This window comes from Lacerta agilis, chromosome 1, assembly GCF_009819535.1.
Source record: "Lacerta agilis isolate rLacAgi1 chromosome 1, rLacAgi1.pri, whole genome shotgun sequence".
Taxonomy (NCBI): Eukaryota; Metazoa; Chordata; class Lepidosauria; order Squamata; family Lacertidae; genus Lacerta; species Lacerta agilis.
Genome location: NC_046312.1, coordinates 115,803,786 through 115,825,492, shown reverse-complemented (window position 1 = coordinate 115,825,492; position 21,707 = coordinate 115,803,786). Strand labels below are relative to the sequence as shown.

At 43.8% G+C, this 21,707-nt stretch overlaps 2 protein-coding genes across 3 annotated transcripts; one reads left to right on the top strand and one right to left on the bottom strand.

The window, feature by feature from the left end:
* Window positions 1–524: 524 nt before the first annotated feature.
* On the bottom strand, window positions 525–16,855 carry LOC117047454 (coiled-coil domain-containing protein 173-like). Its single transcript, XM_033150669.1, has 10 exons — window positions 16,718–16,855; window positions 14,719–14,971; window positions 13,105–13,319; window positions 10,386–10,559; window positions 8,792–8,985; window positions 6,786–6,942; window positions 4,549–4,688; window positions 2,582–2,774; window positions 1,907–2,071; window positions 525–1,001 (listed from the first exon to the last, which is right to left on the bottom strand). Exons 1-10 carry the CDS (start codon window positions 16,853–16,855, stop codon window positions 663–665), a joined length of 1,968 nt encoding a protein of 655 aa, XP_033006560.1. The 3' UTR covers window positions 525–662.
* On the top strand, window positions 14,903–19,845 carry PHOSPHO2 (phosphatase, orphan 2). 2 transcript variants are annotated; one of them, XM_033168410.1, is made up of 3 exons: window positions 14,903–14,991; window positions 16,634–16,764; window positions 17,321–19,845. In XM_033168410.1, exon 3 carries the CDS (start codon window positions 17,342–17,344, stop codon window positions 18,062–18,064), a length of 723 nt encoding a protein of 240 aa, XP_033024301.1. In that variant the 5' UTR covers window positions 14,903–14,991; window positions 16,634–16,764; window positions 17,321–17,341; the 3' UTR covers window positions 18,065–19,845. The 2 variants fall into 2 exon arrangements, with proteins under 2 accessions (XP_033024301.1, XP_033024306.1); XM_033168415.1 differs by lacking the exon at window positions 14,903–14,991 and having other exon boundaries at window positions 16,498–16,764.
* The last annotated feature ends 1,862 nt before the right edge of the window (window positions 19,846–21,707 follow it).

Genomic DNA, 21,707 nt, shown 5'->3' with positions numbered 1-21,707 from the left:
AGAGGGTAGGTGGGCTCTAGCTCTTTTTGCCCCTCTTCCATCATGGTCCCAATCCAAATCACTGCCCACTTTGCCTGCTGTGTGCACAGGGCCGCCAGGGGAATGTCCATTCGCTTCAAGTGCAAAAAGCAGGAGAGGGGGAGTCCAATCCAGACTGAGAGCACAGCGAGGGTTAAAATGCATATACCTCCCCACTATGCCACAGTCTTGATCGGGATCAGGGAGTGGCTTGCTGGCTAATGAAATAAAAATAGCCATGGGTGACATTTTGGCCATCAAGAGGCAAATACTTGATCAGGAATCCTGTGTTTAGAACTAAGTGGCTAGTTAGTGCTTTTAGCCTAAGAAGTTTAAATGGAAGAGGTACAGCAAATAGTTTGTTCGCGAAGTGTGTGTTATTTTTGGTACAGGTGGCAGAAACTTAAGGAATAAAAGAGTAGAAATTCCTGAAATAAAATTCAATAGAAAGGCGTGAATGGCTTTTTTTGGAACTTCTAAATGCTACACATCATTAGAGCTATGGATTTTCAAAGTTATACCTAAATATATTTGGATGGTTGCAACCTTTATTAAGGCATCTTCAACTTGCTAATTTTCCACTACAATTTGGGGTTATTTAAAAATGCATTAGACTTTCACTGTAGCATTCGGAAGGGTTTTCCTCACCATGAAAATCCTAGCCGACCCTTAGTGTGCCCATATTCATATTCATTTAACCATTTCATTTCTTGAGCTGTGTCACCTATAAACGGCAGCTTAGTAGGCTGCTTCTCACATGGCTGTTCATTTTCTCTATAAACTGGTCTGTTTATACCTGAGTCACCTTCATTGAGTGCTTTCAAAAGAGGGTAAAGATTCCGAGTAGTCTTGGATTGCTCATCAATGATTTTCTTTGCATACTTCTGGAATTCCTGCTCCTTGTATAATAAAATGCGTTCTTTTTGTCTGACATAGTCCGTCTCTGCTTGTTTCTCACGATCTTCTCTTAACCTTTTTTCAACCTGCATTGGAAGGGAGGAGGGGAATCTTAAGTATATCCAACAATAATTTTATAATATATTAAAAATGAAACTATAAAGTTATAGATGTCCTGATTCCCAGAAGAAGAAGAAGAAGAAGAAGAAGAAGAAGAAGAAGCAGCACACGACAAAAGCACTAGCTAGGATAAATGATATCGTGTGGGTGTAATCCTTGTTCTATGAAGTCATAAACATTGTGAGTGGGACACAAGTACAGCATTAATTACTGAATGTAAAATTCGGCATTCTGAGAATCCCAGCTTAATCAAGTGAAACGAAGAGTTAAGTATCTGTAATGGCATTTTCTACAGAAAAAAACGCTGGAACCTGGGCATGGTCTCTTTCATTCATTGCCACTATTGTTTGCCACTTGGGAGCAGGGAACCTGCCAGTTTTTGCCTATTTAAATATTTAAAATACCACCTAACTTCCAAAACATGGAAGATTCCCCTCATCTGATTTTGGGGAAATCCCCCCTTTTTCTGGCAATGCCCCGAAAACTTACACTGTGCAGGACCCCCTATAACCCTCTGGAGAGGACTGGCATGCAGAGGGAGAGACAGAGATGGAAAAAGGAAGGAAGGAAGGAAGGAAGGATACTTCTGTGAGTGTTCTGCTCATGATATTCAGGATCCAAGGCTGTCTACTACACTACAGTGATGATGCTGCCAGTTTTCTTTGATTTCTGACAGGATGCAAGGTTCCTTTCTCTAAGGCGTTTGTCATCTGGAGACAGAAGAAGCCTGTCTCTGAGAATTCATCCATTTGCAGGTGCAGAGGGCAGTTTTCTCACTCAAGACTGCCCTCTCAGGCACTGGACAGAAATGTACAAGTCATATTCCATTTCTGCCCTTTGTTTACTTTGTAAACTTAATGCCCATACTTACTATTTGCATGACATGGGTCTCTTGCAATTTTAAGTTTGCACAATGATTTCTATGTTTCTTGTCTTTCTCCAGTTCTTGGTAAATCCGATCTGCTTCTATTTGTCCACGAAGCATTTCTTGAGCCTCTAATCTGTCCTGTTTTTCTTTCTCTTCTTTCCTTTTAATCTATAACAACACAATCCAGTTCTTATCCTGTGGTAGTAAAGCCTAAGATCTGATGACTCTCTAACCTGCTACTAACGTTAAGAGTTACATACATGCAATTTTGATATTCTGGGCATCCAATTTTTAAATACTTTTATGTGTAAGCCAGTCCCACTAATTTTAATGGAACTTGCTTTCATGAAAGCTGCTCAGGAACACAGTGCCAGTGTAAAAGAAGTCTATTTTTTTAGACTAAAGGTTGAATCCAACACTGTCCACTCGCAAACTGAACTTCTGCTCTCTCAGCGCGACTTCACCTTTCTCTCCCTCCCTTGTGATCTCCCCCATACCCTCAAAATCTGCTCTACACGGCTGGGGGATCCTCCAAAGCCTATTATGGGGTGCACGGGGGAAGAGGTAAAAGTGAAATCCAGTTATACGAGCAGAATTCTGCTAACCCAATGCTGGATTCCATCCCAACTGATAAATAAGAAGTGGTAAAACAGAAAAGTGTGTTTAATTTTTTCTTACCACATTCATTCTGTGCTCTTTGATGGATTTCAGTTCAGCATTGTTCTTTTCTTCTTTTTCTTTGCGTTCTCTCGCCAGCTGCGCGTCCGTCTCTGCAATGTCCCTAGCGATACGCTCATCTTCATCATCAGCCTCCTTTTTCATATGAGCCAGGAGGCGGCTAGTAATGTTGTCTCTGTGCTCCTCCATTAACCTGCAATGGTTCAGCCATAAGTGCCAAGATTCATCAACCGCGTGCTGTGAGCGGAGGCCTGGGGCATGCCTTGATTAAACTACCAAATTGGATAAAACCACACTCCTCTATGCCAATCAGAGGAAGGACTGATGCTCTGTATCTCTACCCATACGTGACATTAGGTGCCAGACAGGTGGAGAGCTGCCTACCAAGGAGCAATCAGGAGCCTTAAAACGCTCCCAGTTGTTCCTCGGTGAGGGAGGCTTGCTATCAGCGATCTTCAGCTGATTGGTGGTGACAGCAAGCCTAACGCTTGTAAACTGCCCTGTGATCCTCAGGTGAAGGACAGAATGGAAAGTTAATAGAAGCAACAGCTGATTTACATGCGTCCAACTGGTGCACGGCTGTGCACATGCACATCACAGCGACCTGCATGTGGCCGGAAAAGGAGGAGGGCTTATGTGCACTCTGCCATTGTGTGTGATGACCCAGAATGCAAATCGGGAGTTGCCTGTAAATAAATAAATCTGCACTAGAGTGTTCCCGACCTGTTGGTGTCTACCTGAAGTCGGCTTGCGGTCAGCATCAATCAGCTGACTAGTGCTTACAGTCAGCCCACTGGGGTCAGATGTACTATGGAGTTGGTGCTTACCTAAAGTGGGCTTCACAAGCTAGCTGGAATCTGCACTTGCAGCAAGCCCCAAACACAGTTTGCTGTAAGTGCAAGTATCTGTTTGACGGGCCGGCTTGAATTGAAGCTGGTGATAGAATATTTCTCTGTGGTTGCAGTTCAAGTGGCACCTGCAAAGGAATTCTAGTTTGCTTACGAGTCACTTGTGACGTCGGGTGATTGACACCTGTCAGAATGGCCCACAATACATCACCGAGGTAACTATCTGGCCCACTGGCTGCATCCTATTCCCCATCCGTGCCTTATTATACTCTGTATAATGTTCATCTCTTATATTGGTCCCTAGGCAGGTCTGCGGGCACATTTGTTTGTTTGTTTGGTTGGTTGGTTGGTTGGTATCCTGCCCTTCCACCCAGGGCAGCAGACACGGCAGTCTAAAAAACAGTTTTAAAACATTATCTCAAATCAGTGATCTCAAGGTTGAGAGATTGCTTGGCAGCTCCATGTATGCTGCCTTGGGTTCCGTGACGGAAGTAAGGCAGGACGCAAATGTTATCAGTCAAATAAAATAAAAAGAGTTTGCAGCAGAGTAAAAATGTATCGAGAGTCCTTGGTCCCACAGGGCAGGATTCAACAAACATGTCCTGCTAGCAGAGGCCAACCAAGAACCTCCATTAGTGCAACAGGACTCCCCCCCTGAAATTGGCTTTGTTGGGACCAAGAACGCCCAGAAGAATATGATGGGGAGGAGGGGGGATCGTTCATCAAGCCAGCGGAAACGCTGGCACAGAAGCAAGAATTGCCGCAGTATTACTTTCCTTTCATAATATCTCTGTGTGCAAGATGGGGTCTCTACCGTAATAACTCACAGTGCTAGAAAGCTGTGCAGTCATACCTCGGGTTGCGGCCGCTTCAGGTTGCGTGTTTTCAGGTTGTGCACCGTGCTGAACCCGGAAGTACTGGAACGGGTTACTTCCGGGTATTTGGTGCTTTGCGCATGTGCAGAAGTGCCGAATTGCGACCCGCGCGTGCGCAGACGCGGCACTGTGCGTTGCGAACGCTGCGGGTTGCGAACGTGCCTCCCGTTCACAACCCGAGCGTCCACTGTACCTTGTTTTATTTGGGTAATTTGTTTCCATTTCCCGCTCACATTCTGCCTACCTGTGCATTTCATCTTCTTTTGCTTTTGTCAGCTTAGCCATAGCTTGCTTTGCTTTATAATGTGCTCGGACTTTATCATCTTCTTCCTCTTCTTTTTGCTTCTCGATAGCCTTGAGAGTCACCTGGTCAGCAACATGTGCCTTAAAAAAAAACAATGGAAAAAACTCAGAATGTGTGTTTTGTTGACCAAAAGAAGTGTCGAGCAGAGCACTCTATAGAGTCGACTGGCTGGAGGATAATTGGAGCAGTAGAGCCACCTCCACTTCGGAAGCCCTGCTGCCTTCTGTGGGTTTTTGTTTTTTGCTGATCCTTGGCTGGCCCTGCTTCACACAAGACACCAAACACCCTGTATCAAGGGCCTGGGCCAGCTACCATTAGTGGGAGCAGCACCAGCAGTAGCTCTCCAATGACCTGTGCCTTTACTGGGCAAACTGGGGCTGGAATGACACTTCTGCCCAAACCTGACTCTTTCCGGGTGCGTGTTCGCAGAGGGGTGGGGCAGAATCTTTACATAAGGCTTCACTGCGTTTGCACCAATTAGGCCCGAGCTATGGAAGATGACAGAAAAGATCATGAAGAACGTTATATATTTATGCAAAGTACAGAGCTGGAAGAAGGAGGTTTATAGGGATTTGTTCCTGTTTTCTACGATAAAGGAGCAAGGAGGTGACAGTGGAAATATAAGACAGCATATTAATGTCATCTCGTGTAAACATGGGTACCAATGTTGGAGCTGTGTAGCTGTTATTGAGCTCCTGACACCGTCCTTGAAAAAGTGTGTGGGATGTAAACACAGAGCAGCCAAACACAACACTGCTAGAGTGGACATGAAGGTAACTCAGTCCTCCAGGCTTAACTTCCTGTTTACCTGGACTGAGTTACAGGAACCAGAAGTAGGTGTGGTCTTACCTGGGAACAAGATCCCAAAGATCACTCTCCATTTTGCCTCGTCTTTTGAACAAGCAGGATGCTCTCTCTCAGCTTGCAGCTGAGAGAAGCAGAGGTGAAGCCTGTTTCCCTATGGAATCAGCTTCACCACATGTAAATATATTTATCTAAGCTTATCTGCCTCTTTGAGCCTGTACTGTAACTCATGGATGAATGTAAGTAAACTCTTTTATATCTTATAATCAGTACTTTGTTGTGTCTTTACTTTTAAGAGGGAAGAAGGGGAATATACCAGGAATATATATTTCTTACAGAGGCTTTAGCAAGCCTATGCAACCATTTTCTGCTGTGTTTTAAAAGGGAATGTAACTCTGCTAAGTTTGGAGCTTGCTCACACAAGCTGGGATGATATATATAAAATAATATATACTCATCCACACTCCTAAACATTCCCACAAAGTGCACCTTGTGGCTTGTATTGGTCCTGATACAGACAACTCGCTGCAAAAATATGACTGAACTCCAATTTTTGTGCTGCTTACAAATTCCCACCCTTTGTGCACCTAACTAGAAGTAATTTCTGTCAAGTATGGAGACTATTGGTATTGTTTCATATGCAGGTTCCACAAAGATATCAACAGGTGATGAAACATGAATGGGAAATGCCCTTTAGATTTTGCCCAGAAGGCAGCTTTGTCAACAGCTGGTTTGACACTATAGCAGTTTTAGACTGCACCACTTTCACTAATACAGTCGTACCTTGGTTTTTGAACAGCTTAGTTCTTGAACGTTTTGGCTCCTAAACGCTGCAAATTACTTTTGGAAACTGAATGTCCGACAGGGCTTCCACAGCTTCCGACTGGCTGCAGGAGCTTCCTGTAGCCAATCAGAAGCCGCGCTTTGGTTTCCGACGCTTCAGACGTCGAACGGACTTCTGGAATGAATTCTGTTTGATTTCCAAGGTACGACTGTATTGCCAATTTCCAATCTGCCATTTGGAATAGTAGAGAGCACCATCATCTGTGTGAGCCTCACAACTGCTGAATTATCAGATCCCTAACAACCACCTATCCAAACAAAACTGTGCATGGAGGTAGCCCCTCTCTCCTGACCTTTGCACTAAAGGCTCCCCTAAAAAGTCATTTCTGAAAAGCAATGACACAAGCTCTTGGCCTAAGCACCAGAAACCAACTTCCCCTCCGTTTGTTATAAGCAGGCCTGTGAGTAATTTGACTGGTAATTTGTCCCAAGTTAAGCGCCTACTCGAAGTCCAAATGGAGTGGAAACTGAAATGTGGTTTTTTCAGATCCTAAGTTCCATACATTTGGCTACTACCTCCCATTTCATACCTGATGCGCCCGTCTACGCCTGATTTTGTCTTCACGCTCCTCCTGCTCTTTCTGCAGCACTTCCTGTTGATTTAGCCGGACCTGCTCCTGAATCTCTGCCCTTTCCCTTTTGTCTTCCAGCCTGCTCAGTTCTGCTAGACGTTCATGCTCTTTTATCCTAAAACATAGAAAAGATTGGTCAATAAGCCATGTCTAAAGTTCCTCTACAATTGGCAGAAGTTCTGGATGCTCAAGAAGACTGGTACAGATGGATCGCGGTTATTCGCAGGACTTCTTTTCTCTCTCTCTCTCAAAAGGTGTACCCCACTTTTCAATCAAATTATCTCCAAAATGATTTTTAAAACAACAGTTCGAAAAATAAAAAATATTACTGGTGCCCTTGCTCCTCTGGCTGATAAGCAGAGGCTAGGGTAGCCTTCCTCTCAATTATTATTATATTATTATTTATTGAATTTATATACTGGCCTACAACCGGGGGTCTCAGGGCGGTTCACAGAATAAAATCAAGATATAAAACCACAAAATACCTAATAAAATAACAGCCCCCCTCCCCACAACAAAAACAGCCCAGCAGCCCCCCTCCCCACAACAAAAAACTTTTTAAAAGGGTATAGGATGTCAATCGGATCAACCAAAGCCCTGGTTAAAAAGGAACGTTTTTGCCTGGCGCCCAAAGGTATATAATGAAGGTGCCAGGTGAAATTCCCTGGGGAGAGCATTCCACCGACAGGGACCCACCACAGAGAAGGCCTGTTCTCGTGTTGCCACCCTCCAGACCTCTCGAGGAGGCACACGAAGGAGGGCCTCAGAAGATGATCTCAGGGTCCGGTAGGTTCAAATGGAGAGAGCCGGTCCTTGAGGTATTGCGGTCCTTAGCTGTTTAATTCTGAGCTCTCAGATCAATTGGCAGTTGGAGCTGAGTGTTCTTTCATTTAAAGGGGGGGGGAGGAACCAGGCAGAGAGCCTTCTCGGTGGTGGCGCCCGCCCTGTGGAATGCCCTCCCATCAGATGTCAAGGAAATAAACAACTATCTGACTTTTACAAGATATCTGAAGGCAGCCTTGTTTAGGGAGGTTTTTAATATTTGATGTTTTATTATGTTTTTAATCTGTTGGGAGCCGGATGGGCGGGGTATAAATAAATCATTACCATCACCATCACCACTGTCTGGCCAATGGTTGAGGCCAGGCTGGCCTTCAACTTGCCACTTGTATTCTTCCTAAAAGAGAGGAGATGCAGCATCCCCGTGAAGGTCCTTATTCTGTTGACTAGCGGCAGAGGCCTTCCCCTCACTTCCGGAGTCCCAGGGCGAATGGTACTTGGAGTACACCTTCCTTCCAGCAGCGAGAAGGAGTAAGGAGTTACAGCTGCTAATTCAGAACGTGGTCCAATATGGTATGTTTTGGTTTCTTAAATCACCGTCTCTCTTTCATATTTATCTGCCCAGGCACTAATGCAGCAGTAGTTGTCAAAATCAAGTACCGCAGGGACAAGAGCTATCTTCCTTTAGGAACATAGGAAGCTGTGTTATATTGAGTCATACCATTGGTCCATCTAACTTAGGACTGTGTACACCAGGGTTTCCCAAACTTGGGTCTCCAGCTGTTTGGGGGGACTACAACTCCCATCATCCCTAGCTAGCAAGACCAGTGGTCAGGGTTGATGGGAATCGTAGTCCAAAAGCTGCTGGGAACCAAAGTTTGGGGAATCCTGGTCTACGTGGAGTGGTGGCCGCAGCTCTCTCCAGGATTTCAGGCAGGGTTGTTTCTGGAGATGCCAGGGATTGAACCTGGGAGCTTCTGCACGCAAAACATAAGCTACGGACCTTCCCCAAACACTATTGGAAAGAATAACAGTGAACAAGTAGGGTTTCCTGCCCCATCCCCCAATAAATGTTAAAACAGATCAATTTATTTGTTGCTGCTTTATGGGGCAAATGTGCTTACGCCACAAATGACACCTTTATTCTGCGGGCTTGAAAAAAGAGCTCTGCTAATTATATTTACTGTTCCAGTTGATCCTTGCTGAGTTGCACTCTCTTCCTACGGTTCTCTCTAATCTTTTCCTCCTCTTTTAGTATGGCTTTTTGACGTTCACATTCTACTTCTGCATCTCTGCAGCGGTACAGGTTTTCTTTTACCTTTTTAAATTCAATCTGAGCATCTCTTTCTTTTAAGCATTCGGTAAGTAAGAGGGCTCTCTGCAAAATAAAATTGCAACGTTTGATAGGGATTATTTTTATTGCTTTAATTAAACAAACTATTTTAAAACAATAAATGATGCACCAGTGATGTAAGTATTATACTAATGACGTTTCCCCTTAACAACAGTAGCTGATAATTTCTAATGTGTTAAGAGAGAGAACTCTGAAAGTTGTTACATGATACTTAATAACATGTGTGGGTTTATATTGTCTTGTGTTTGTTATTCCAATATATTATAAACAAGTTCAATTACTCTATAAAATGATCATGAGGTTGTCTTCCTTTTCTAACTCTGACCATGTTTGTCGATTTTATCGTATTTACAACCTCCCAGATTTTGATTACCCAGTTCTCTGCTGATAATGAGTTTTTTCTTCTTTCCACTTAGGTGCTAGTCGTTATACAAGCAACAATCAATAAATTTATGACCATTTCTCTATTGTCTGTTAAAACGCGAACTTTCACATACCCAAACAATATTGGGTATGTGGGTTCATTAGAAATGTATACCCTGCTTTAACATCAGTTTCGTTTATATATTTCAATCCAAAGAATCTTCGTTTGGGGACAAGACCAATTTTTTTTTTTTTTTACATATCTGCATTTGTTGCTTTACATAGCCAGCATATATTGCTTGTTGTCCTAGATATATGGTTCAATCTTGATAATGTAAAGTACCATTGAAATATAAGTTTAGATGTTATATAATTAGAGAAGTTTGCCAACTCACAAGGTTAGGGGAGGGGACCATGAGCCTAAGTCACTTGGTTCATGCCACAAAGGTATAGGGATTGGAGCTGACAGGTGAAAGCAGGTTGCTCTGATTTCTGGGTAGAGGCAGAGAGCTGGGTGCTGCCTCTGCTTGCTTCATCAAACAGGTTGATGGAGGAAAGCAAGTTTCTTTCAACTGGGGAAGGTCAAGTAAACAGGATGCTATCTCAGAGTCCCCGTACCAGTGTTTCTTGAATAGCCTTGGAATCCACTCCTGTCTGGGGCCTATACACATTAAGACGAGGTGGGGGATGGCAGTGATTCCTGGACAGTTTGGGATGTGACTGGCCTGCTTTGCAAAGAAAGGCATAAGCTGGTTCTCATGGCCTCACACAGAGCTATTACCCTCTTCCAATATTAATGATCTGTGTCAATGAAACCAATTTTTCAAATTTGTAAAGAGGGCTACCTGATAGCAGTTTTTTACTGATGGGAATGCTAGTCCCCCACTGCTTATTGTATAATTAGACAATGTTTTTCCAGCTACTCTCAGCTTCTGCTGATCCCAAGCAAAGCTTATTAACAGCCATTTTGATTGTGCCTATTTCGCTCATTTAATACAGCTTCTATGTTGAACATATGCCCCACATTAAAGTGAAATAATAATAATAATTATAAATGTTACATGGAAGTCTTTCACTCTCTCATTCTGATAGTACTGATAGAGTTTGGATTCTTCCACTGCCTCTTTTCGCTTCTGTGCTTCATACTTTGCTTCTTCCAGGTCAACCTTTCTTTTTTCTTCCTCTTCCCTCTCCAGACGCTCTTTCTTGGCTACAACTTTCGCATGTGCCATACCCTGCAATGCAATATTTTATTCATTCATTCATTCAATATTGTTGCAATCTGTCTGTCTAGAGAAAAAATGGAGTACACCTCTGGTGATGAAGTCAAACCGATGTGTTAGCAGCACCAAAGTGACCTCCTCAGGGCACAAGCCTGGGCAGTATGTATAGAGGTCCTGTGCTGCCCAGACAACAAGACCCACCCCCTCTCAGCCTAGCTGATCTGGTCCAAAGAAAAGCAGTGATACATTTGGCACCAGCTTGGCTGCAGGAGTTGCCGGAAAGAATCATACAAGGCACCGTCTTAGGGACTCCACTCCAGGTTTGTGCAGGGTTTACTTCTTACTCTTTTCTTCTCCTGAAGATATCCCACAAGGCAGTAGAGGTTTAGGATCAGTTTTCCCCTTCTCCTAGATGGGCTACCTTCCCAGGTTAACAAGCCCCATCTGTCCTCACATCCCTCTATAGCACATATAGAAACTGCCTTCTTGACAATTGGACCCACTATTAGTCTCATCCATTCAATCCGCCAGAGCCTGTCTTTGCAAACCCTACCTCACCTAGGGCTTGAGACCCATCAGCTACCCACACCTGGTTTATCCAGCCAGTTGAAGCCACTCCCAGAGAGTGGCTGCTGTCACAGGTGAAAGCTGAGGGCAGGGTGGGGATCAAAGGTGGAGAAATTACCCCAGAAGGAGTATGGCGCATACCCCACCAGAGGTACTACCCCTCCCCTAACCCCCTATGCACCCAACTTCCTCGCATGATGCATTATAATAAAGTACTCAAGTAAGACATTTGGTCTAGAGCAGGCATAGGCAACCTTCGGCTCTCCAGATGTTTTGGACTACAATTCCCATCATCCCTGACCACTGGTCCTGTTAGCTAGGGATCATGGGAGTTGTAGGCCAAAACATCTGGAGAGCCGAAGGTTGCCTATGCCTGGTCTAGAGTAATAAACAGGCATTTGTTCATTTATAAACTACTTACTAACATATTTTTTTTTACATATAACCCACTGCTCTGGCACAAGCATGCCGCACATTATGACACCAAGCAAGGCACCCAATGTTGCAGATACAATCTCAATGTTGAGGATCAGAATGTTGTTGTTTAAACTAGCATCAATTACACTAATACTCAGCAGAATGAGCAGCAGAGAGCAAGGATCTGCCATCACCAGCCACTGCTGTTTTCGCCAGCTGGGCTGACTCCTCCCCTCACCTTCACAGAGTCTTGTCCTGTGAGAAGGAGCAGGACCATTTATATGAGGATGACGGTATCTACTGGGTGTCTATGAGCCATGAGCCTACCTGCTATGATGCCACAAAGTGTTGGCAGATTTCATTTAGGCCCCAGGAGATGAAGGCCCCACCTAGTAAGGTCAACAACTTCTGCTGCATTGCAGTCACTTCCAGGTAGGTTGGGTTGCCAGGCTATTTCTTAGGAGCCACCAACCAACAAACAAACAATGATCAGCCTATTTCCATCCAATCTGTTGATTTAAAAAACCTTGTACCTTTAAGATCATGGCGCCTGAGTGTGTGTCTTTTCTTTGATCCCCCACAACATCCCATTTTCCTATTTTGTCATTTATTTGTTTTTAGTCTGCAAACCTGAGGGCAGGGTCTGTGTTATTTTTATCAATTTGTAAGCTCCTCTGGAAGCTTTTCTGGTTGAGGAGTGGGACCTATACATGTAAATAGTGCTCAACAGTCTGCATGGTAAATCAGTGTTATTTTTTATCTACTGCAATATGAGTTGACCTGAAAAATTCATGGTTGAAACGAGTTCTGAACCCAGGACTTCCCAGTTCACACTATAAAATTATCATCATCATCATTATTATTAATTAAATCACCTGAGGATCACAGGGAGGTTTACAACATAAAAATACAATACAAAATGAGAACAGAAGATACCTAAATAAAAAATAAAATCAAACCAACCCCCCCCCCCCCCGCAACCAACATATTTAAAAGGCCATAGAATGTTTAATCAGTCAAAGGCCTGGATATAAAGAAACATTTTTGGCTGGCACCTAAAGATAAATAATGAAATGGGGAGTGCATTCTACAAATGGGGAACCACTGCAGAAAAGGTACATTCTTGTGTTGCCTCGCTCCAGACCTCTCATGGAGAAGGCATATGAAGAAGGGCATCAGAAGCTGATTTCAGGGTCCAGGTAGGTTCATATGGAGAGAGGTGCCCCTTGAAGCATTGTGGTCCCAAACCATTTAAGGCTTTACAGCAAATTGAATTGGGCCAGGAAACCAGTACAGTAGGGGCCAGGATTGTTGTTATATGCTCAATCCATCTTCCCCTGGTGAGCAACCTGGCTGCCGAATTCTGCACCAGCTGAAATTTCCGAACCGTCTTCAGAGGCAGCCCCATGTATATCATGTTGCAATAATCTATTGCTGATAAACACATATATTCTGATTTTACTGAAACTCTTTTGACTGACCAACCCAGTACTGTAGTAAGAAAAAGGATAGCAATACAACCAGGACTGTCATAAACATTCCACAGACATTGAACTGTATGTGTGTCACTTACCGCAATAGTGTTATGCCAGTTTTTCACAAGTGCTTGAGACTTTAAGTGCAGATCTTTCCGCTCCTTCCTTTCAGCGCGAAGCCGGGCTGCTTCTCTTGCTGGGGCAGTGAGGCTATCGTGAATCCTCTCCCATTCTTTTTTGGGGAGTATAGTTATTTGGCGGAGATCTACTCCCACCGGAAGAAATATTCCCTCCACAAGATCATCTTCGTTTGCTAGATATGAAAAAAAAAAAGTTTTCTGTCAAATGTCGTTTATGACTCTTTCACCTTCTGGCCAAAACAATCATGCTTTCATACCAGGTTGAGATAGCAGCCCTGGGCACGCTGTATGATGGAGATATCTTCACACTGCAACCCTAAAAACATGTTCATTCTCTGGTTTCAGCGAGAATGCTCCCAAGTAAAACGTTCATAGGATTAAAGCCTTATAGGTCTGCAGAGATGCAAACACTTCAGAGTTCAGGGGGACTTATTCCCAGATAAATGACAATGTACAGGATTTGTCAAAATATTGGGGCCATTGGGTACATTTTTTATTTTGGGAGGGTGCCATGGGCACCACCCTCTCTGGTAGCTTTTATTTGCCCTTCTCCAGCTCAATCATTCCTGCTACTTTCCAACCAGGGGGTTCGAAGATAGCTACCCTCTCCTCCTCATTACAGGGTTTGTGGGTGCATACAGGCTTCACAGCCACCATGGAAATAAGTCCAAATGGTGTCACTATGCCTCACACCGGTCACCCCAGCAATATAAGATTTCAGCCTTAGTCAACTTATGGATTCCTCATAGTGAAATAACCACAACATCGAGGACATGTCCCAGGGGCCATTGGCTATGTGAAGGAAGTTAAGACCTGAAAACAGAAGTGGCAAAAAGTCCCTATCTAGGATTCTGTTATGAGGGGGTAGAAGACTGTTTAGGAAATAAGGTATATAACATTTTCCAAGACACCCCACCTTAAGCCTATCACAGTTAAGGCCACATAAATGAAAATGTCAATAGCCGGGAAGCAGGGCAAAAATGAAATGCATAGAATATAAGCCACAGTTCCTCTTAGGATAGAGAAGGCCCCATCTGGGTTAGTGGCAGCACCCAAAGTGTCATTTTCCTGCTAACTACAGCTTTTAAATTCAAACAGCAAAGCTGAAATCTCCATCTTCAGGTGTAGCCCCATTCATTCATTCGCTTTGTATCCCGCCCCTCCGCCCGGAGATCTCGGGGCAGTTCACAGCATAAAAATACAAGATAAAAACACAAAATACATAAATAATAATAATAATAATATTTCTTCAATTAAAAAATGTTTTCAACACTGCACTGTACAAAGCTCCTTGTATGCCGTGTCGCTGACAAACCCATCGACTCCGATTTCACTGAATCTCTTTTGACTGACCAACAACCCAGCAGTTAAGAGAAAGGATAGAAAGACAACAGAGAAAAATCGCCCCCCACCCAACCGCCCCGCATTTTGCCAGGGCGAAGGCGTCAACCCTCATGAGGAGGCTCAACTGGCAGCATCATCAACAGGCGCATCATCAACCGGGACCGCCACCCTCCTCCTCCTCCTCCTCGGACACCCAAGCAGGCAGCGCCTCCTTCCCTTCACACGCACGCGTGGCTTGGCGTTCCTGCTCTCGGCGCTTCCTGGCGAGCGCGGCCTGGCGGGCGGCGGCGGCCTTCATGGCGGGAGGCGACCCGCCGCCGACGCGCGACGACGACGACGACGACGACGCGACTCGGGGCTTTAGCGCGCGTGCGGCGGTTGCCAGGCAACGGCGGGACGGCGGCGTCGGAAGGGAGGGAAGTGACGCGACGTTCTGAGGCGGCGGCGCGAGAGTTGTCCGCGCGCCGCTCACGTGACCCGGCTTCGAAGGAGACGTTGCAGGTCAGTGCGGCCGGGCGAGTCGAGCCGCTGCAGCTGCTGCTGCTGAAGCAGCGGCGGCAGCGGTTGTTGTTGTTGTTTGCTATTGCGGCTATTTACCTCCCCCCCTCCTCCTCCTCCTCCGCGCGCGTGCGCGGCCGCCGCTCAGCCGGTCCCTCTGCCTTGTCCTCCGCGCTTCCGCCGGGCTCCGGCCCGCAGGCGGCCCCAAACCGTAGGGCGACGGTCCGGGTTGGGTGGTGGATGTGGGGTGGCGGGGTGGGGAGGGGAAGGATGGAACAGGGACAGGGTCTCCCCGCAGGCTTTTTCACTTTGCCGTGTGTGGGACTCTTAATGGCTGCGATTAAATATTTGCCCAGTTATTATAGAGAGGTGGAAGGGACCCCGAGGGTCATCTAGCCCAACCCCGTGCAGTGCAGGAATCTCCAGTCAAGCATCCAACGTCTGCTTTAAAAACATCCAAGGAAGGAGAGTCTGTTCCACTGTCGGAACAGCTCTTACCGTCAGAAAGTTCTTGATGTCCTTTTGTTTTTGTTTATTTACTTACTTATTAAATGTGTATATCACCCTATGAGGCAGTTCTCCTTCCTTTGTAATTTGAAGCCATTGGTTCGGGGGTCCTCCCCACTGGAGCGGGAGAAAACCATCTTGTTCCCTCTTCCATGTGACAGATAATTAGAGATGGCTGCCCTATCTCCTCTCTTCTTATCCAACTTGCACATACCCAGCTCCCTCAACTGTTTCTCACAAGGCTTAGTTTCCAGACCCCTGATCATCTTTGCTGCCTTCCTGTGCACACGTTCCAGATAGTCAACGTTCTTCTTAAATTGTGGTGCCCAAAACTGGACACAGTATTCCAGGTGTGGTCTGACCAAGGCAGAATATAGCGGGACTATGACTTCCCTTGATTGGAACACTATACTTAGGCAGGTGCAGCCTAGAATATCATTAGCTTTTTTTTGCTGCTGCATCACACTGTTGACTCATGTTCACCTTGTGGTCCACTAAGACCCCTAGATCCTTTTCACATGCACAACTGGCAAGCCAGGTGTCCCCCAACTTATATTTGTGCAGTGGATTATTCCTGCCTAAGTGCAGAACCTATTGACATTCATTTTGTTAGTTTTGGCCCAGTTGTCCAATCTGTTAAGGTCCTCTTGAATCCCAACTCTGCCTTCAGCGGTATTGGCTACCACTCCCAGTTTGGTGTCAGCTGCAAACTTTTATGACCATCCCCTCAATACCTTCATCCAAGTTGTTTATAAAGATGTTGAACAGGCCCAGGAGAGAACCCTGCAGCACCCCACTTGCCACTTTTTTCCAGGATGATGAGGAACCATTAGTGAGCACACTTTCAGATCCAGTCGGGTAACCAGCTACAAATCCACCTAACAGTTTCCTCACCTTGCTCATACTTTGCCAGCTTCTTTGCAAGAATAACATGGGGGACTTTGTCAACAGCCTCACTGAATTGCTCCTTCCCTTAAAAAAAAAAAAGCATGCAAGGCAATGTATGTTGTAAAGATTATGAATACGATTCAGCTGGTGGGGAGCTGAGAAAGCAGTATCTGCCTTCATAGGCTTAAATGTACACATGTATGCTCTCACCTGAATTTCCTTGGCTCTTCTTTCCTCTCTTCCTAACTAGATCTGTGGCGGCAGCGATGGAAAGCTTCAGACGGCAGCTTGCTTGGGAACTGCTGGGCGGAAGCTGAATAGTGGAGCAGCTTACCAGACTGTTTCTGTCTCCTATTTTTTCTTCCTTCCCCTCAGGACAAGGTAAATAGTGTTCTGATGTTGAGCACTGGCCCAAACTGTCTGTTACGAGCATAATCTGCAGTGATGCTTGAGCTCTATCCTCCTTTGTCATCTCCCCTCACACAAGAGGGGAGGAGCTTAAAATCTGAGAATCTGGTTTGTTATAAACTGCAGTTTTCTGTTTCATTCAACTGCACCAAACTATAGTTTGCTATCAGACTTGTATCTGAAACCTATAAGGCAAGAATAGGGAACCTATGGCCTCCAGATTTGCCAGACTACAATTCCTGAAAGGAACTGGAATCCAACATCAGCTGAAGGGTCAAAAATTCCCCACACCTGCTATAGGGTATGGTAAATAATTGCATATTCCAAATGGGTTTCATATCATAGGATATTGTAGATTGTAATAATTTCAAAAGCACGCTTAAATACTGCTATACACAACCTGATTTCTGAATAAGAGACAATATTTCCCCCCGGCATAATTGCATTTCTAAGATCATGGTCAAACTATAATATATTAATATAATACAGTAATAGCATACTTAAGCAAATAATTCTTTCTCATTTCCAGGTTTATATTTATCCAACAACAATGAAGGTCCTTCTGGTTTTTGATTTTGACCATACAGTTGTAGATGAAAACAGTGATACTTGGATTGTGAAATGTGCACCAGCTTCCAAGCTTCCTGATGAAATTAAAAATTCCTATCGAAAAGGATACTGGACAGAATATATGGGCAGAGTCTTCAGATACCTGTGGGACATTGGCATAAGAGAAGATGAGATGAAAAGAGCTATGACAGCAATCCCTTTTACTGCAGGAATGAAAGAGCTGCTAGATTTTATTGGCAAGCACAAAGACATTTTTGACTGCATAATTATATCGGATTCCAATGCAATATTTATTGATTGGATTTTAAAAGCTGCTGATGTATCTCAAGTATTTGATGAAGTGTTTACAAATCCCGCCAGTTTCAATGACGGTGGCTCTCTCACTGTGCAGAATTGTCACGCTCATGATTGCGCAAAGTGTCCTGTAAACCTCTGCAAGAGAAAAGTCTTGGAAGACTTCCTAGAACATTTAAAGCCCAAGGTGAAATACTCACAAGTTATATATATAGGCGATGGTGGGAATGACCTGTGCCCAGTAATGTGTTTGAAAAAAAGCGATGTTGTTATGCCAAGACAAGGGTATATGTTGGAGAGCTTGATTTCTCAGTTGTCTCAGAATCTTGTTCCCATGGAGGCATCGGTTGTCGTCTGGTCATCTGGATTTGAGATACTGGCCTACTTAGAAGTACTTACAAAAGGATAGAACTAATTAATACTGGGTGGTGCTTTCTGAATCTTACAGCAGAATCGTTTCTTTATGAATGTTAGAAAAAAATAACTTTGTTTATGCTACTTTGATTCACTGTCTTCCCTTGTGCAAACTCGGTGGGGTGGGGTTCCTGAGAAAGGAGGGAAATTCATCAAAAGCAGCAGATGCCGAAGGTTGCATTTCTATAGACACTTACCAGCAAGTCCCGTTGAACCCTAGAGGGCTTACTTCTGAGTAGACATGTATAGGATTGCACTGGAAGTCGTCGTTAAATGTACTTGCCATGTAATAGCTATGTTACAATGAGATAAGCTGTCGGTAGGGTATGTTTCATGAGATGTAGAAACTTTTTCCCCTCTAATTATCTGATGGAGAGGAGAAATTTAGCAAGAGCTATAGCTAGCGTTGCACTGTGGTGCCTCAGTGCCACGTTCAGCAACAGCTATCCATTTAAGATGATAGGTATCCCTATGAGCTAACTTTTAAAAGATTGTTAATATCATGTGAGTTGTGGCTTTGGCTTTTGGTCTTGTGAACATCCCTCACCCGGAGCGCCTTGCAACCATTACAATTCAGCTGCTATTTGCAAGAAACGTAAAACTTCCACACTATGTGAGTAACAAGCCATTTCTGTATAACCTTCTGAAGCTCTTTCTTGAGGGAGAGTTGCTTCCCTTAGTCACAAAATCAGCCTAGAAACGGGGGCTAATTTTGTCGCACGCACATCTCATCCCAACGTGGCTCTTTTACATTATTTAGCAAACAGCCAGCGTAATTCAGTATCGACCACTAATCACAAAGTGAAAGCTGATACCGTGTGTAGGCAGCATTAACAAGGAATAAATGTGAGCAACGCTTGAAGGTTTCCTGTTGTCTGACTTCACGTGCCCATGCAGTGTCTGCTTTAATTGCATATGCCCTGTAAATAAGTTAAAAGAGATGATGGAATGATACCTGTACTCCTTGTAACAGGTAAAAAAGGTGCTTCATATTAATGCAGCCTTCCATGTTTGCTTGGAAGTAATTCTCGGTAATTTCAATAGGATTTACTTCCATGTATGTGTGCATAGGATTGCAGCCTTTAAACAAGTCAGTTTTGCTAAAACAAGTGTCCTGTGTATGATAATGTTGGAAAGGAGAATGTATCAATCTGATGCTGATGCATCTTAATGAAAGTTCCTGTTACTGAGACACCATGTTTTGTACCTCTTTGTAATACCTCTGAGGATATTTACCCAGGAGTTTGTGGTCCATCTTCCTATGGCATTTTATTAGCATTAGAATGGTGTGTCTGAAATGAAGGGTTTGAAAAGTGGCATATATTGATAAACAGTATTGTGTTGACCAAACTTTTACCCTATTGTGAAAGGTGATTGTGTTAAAATGTTTTGCTTAATATGTGGAAAAAAATATTTAGATAAATTGGTTTTCCTTCCAGTTTTTGAAAGCATACACGAAGAGTAAAGAGCATAACCTGGTAGGCTTCCAGATTCTAGTAATTTGGTGGCAAACATCCCTTTGACAAGTTTACTTAGCAATCTGCTAAAATTCAAATATTGAGGTACAGTGATCAGTGGATTTCCTTGAAGATCCATTTCTTGCCCAGTTGTTATTTTGTCTGCATACAATGTGCCTGCTGCGATTTTTGGAGTATGTATATTCTTTAAAAATAAGAAAGATATAAATTTAATTTATCCTGTTTGTAGTTTTGTATTTAAGGATTCATGCTTATATAAAGAATACTTAATTAAATATTTTATTAAGTAACTACATTACAGTTTGATGTCTTTTGCTTTAATGTAAAATCTTGCTGCAGTGGAAATAAACAGAAGCAACCTACATTTGTATAAACAGATCTGATATTACAGAGATACTCGAGATTTTTGCACTCTTGACAGTGAAAGAACAAAAATACAATGGCAGTAATCCCATTGAATCAACTCTAATACAAATAACCTGTAACTGGCCTCAGTCAGCACCCCGAAACCCTTCTAAAATAACATTTCCACCTACTAAAAACTATGAAAATGTCAGGTTTTGCAGGTAAGGCGTTCCAAAGTTGTGCTGCCACAGAAAACGACTTGCGAGTCATTGCCAAGCTGCTGATAAGTTCTGGAAAGGTTATCCTATCCTTGAATGCTCCCTTTTCAGAATTTTTTTTTGCTCTGCTGTAGCATGCTACTTTCAGTGTAAACTCCTTACATGATAAGGTCGTAGGAGAAGCGAACGTTTAGGTTCAGGATGTTATAGGAATTATAAGGTCTCAAATATAGAATAAACGATAATTGCACAAGGTAAATACACATACATAAGTATATAAATAGTCTAAAATAGAACTGGAGAGCAGCAATCCAAAAGCCATCTGGGCTTTCTAAAGACTACCTTATTTTTCGCTTCATAAGATGCACTTTTTTCTTCCTAAAAAGTATGGGGAAATATCTGTGCATCTTATGGAGGGAATGCTGGTCCCTGGAGCTGAATTGCCCAGGGGCCAAAAGAGGATCATGCTTTTTATTTTACAAAGAGAAAAGGGGGTGTTGAAAGGACCCCGCTCAACAGCTGATCAGCAAGAGATCAGGAGAGAGATAAGAGTACCAGCTCCCTTTCAGCCCCGCCCTCCATTGTTGAATGTGCTGCAGAGGGAGGTTGTTTGTTTCCCCAGCGACATGTGACTTGCTGATTAGATTATCTGTCTGGAAACTGTAGAAAAGGCTCCCTTTCCTTTAGAAGCTGCAGAAATGTGGGTTGAACCCCATAAAAATGGGGCTTTTCCTCTTTGGTTTTCCCCCTTTGCAAAAGGAGCTTTGCTTTTCCCCCTTTGCAAAAAAAGCTGCAAAACCTTTAGCTGACCCTCAAAAAAACCAGGGATTTTCCCTTTGCAAAAAAGCTGCAAAACTTTTAGCTGATCCTCAAAAAACAGGGCTTTTCTCTTTGAAAAAAAGCTGCAAAACTTTTAGCTGATCCTCAAAAAAACAGCTTTTAGAGGAGGAAAACCAGAAAAAAATTCTTGTTTCCTCTAAAAACAAGGTGCGCCCTATGGTCCAGTGCGCCCTATGGTGCGAAAAATATGGTAAATATTTCCTCTGCCTCCTTAATCCCCCTTGCCTGAGAAAAGATAGGCAGATAGCAATCTGGAGAAGTTCCTGAAGGGATTCCTCTCCTATATCTATGAACCTCCTTTGTATTAATTGTCATTGTTTGCCCAGATGCTCTGCATTGAGGGATGTCTGATGGGCATCCTGATTGGACAGTTAAGTCCAGTCAAGGGGACTGGGATTGCGGCGCTCATCTCACTTTCAGGCCGAGGCAGCCGGTGTTTGTCCACAGACAGTTTTCCGGGTCATGTGGCCAGCATGACTAAACCGCTTCTGGTGCAACAGGACACCGTAATGAGTGCCAAAGTGTACAGAAACGCCTTTACCTTACTGCCGCAGCGGTACCTGTTTATCTACTTCAGGGGTCAGCAAACTTTTTCAGCAGTGGGCTGGTCCACTATCCCTCAGACCTCGTGGGGGGCTGGAATATATTTTTTTTTTGGGGGGGGGAGAACTAATTCCTATGGCCCACAAATAACCCAGAGATGCATTTTAAATAAAAGCACACATTCTACTCATGTAAAAACACCAGGCAGGCCCCA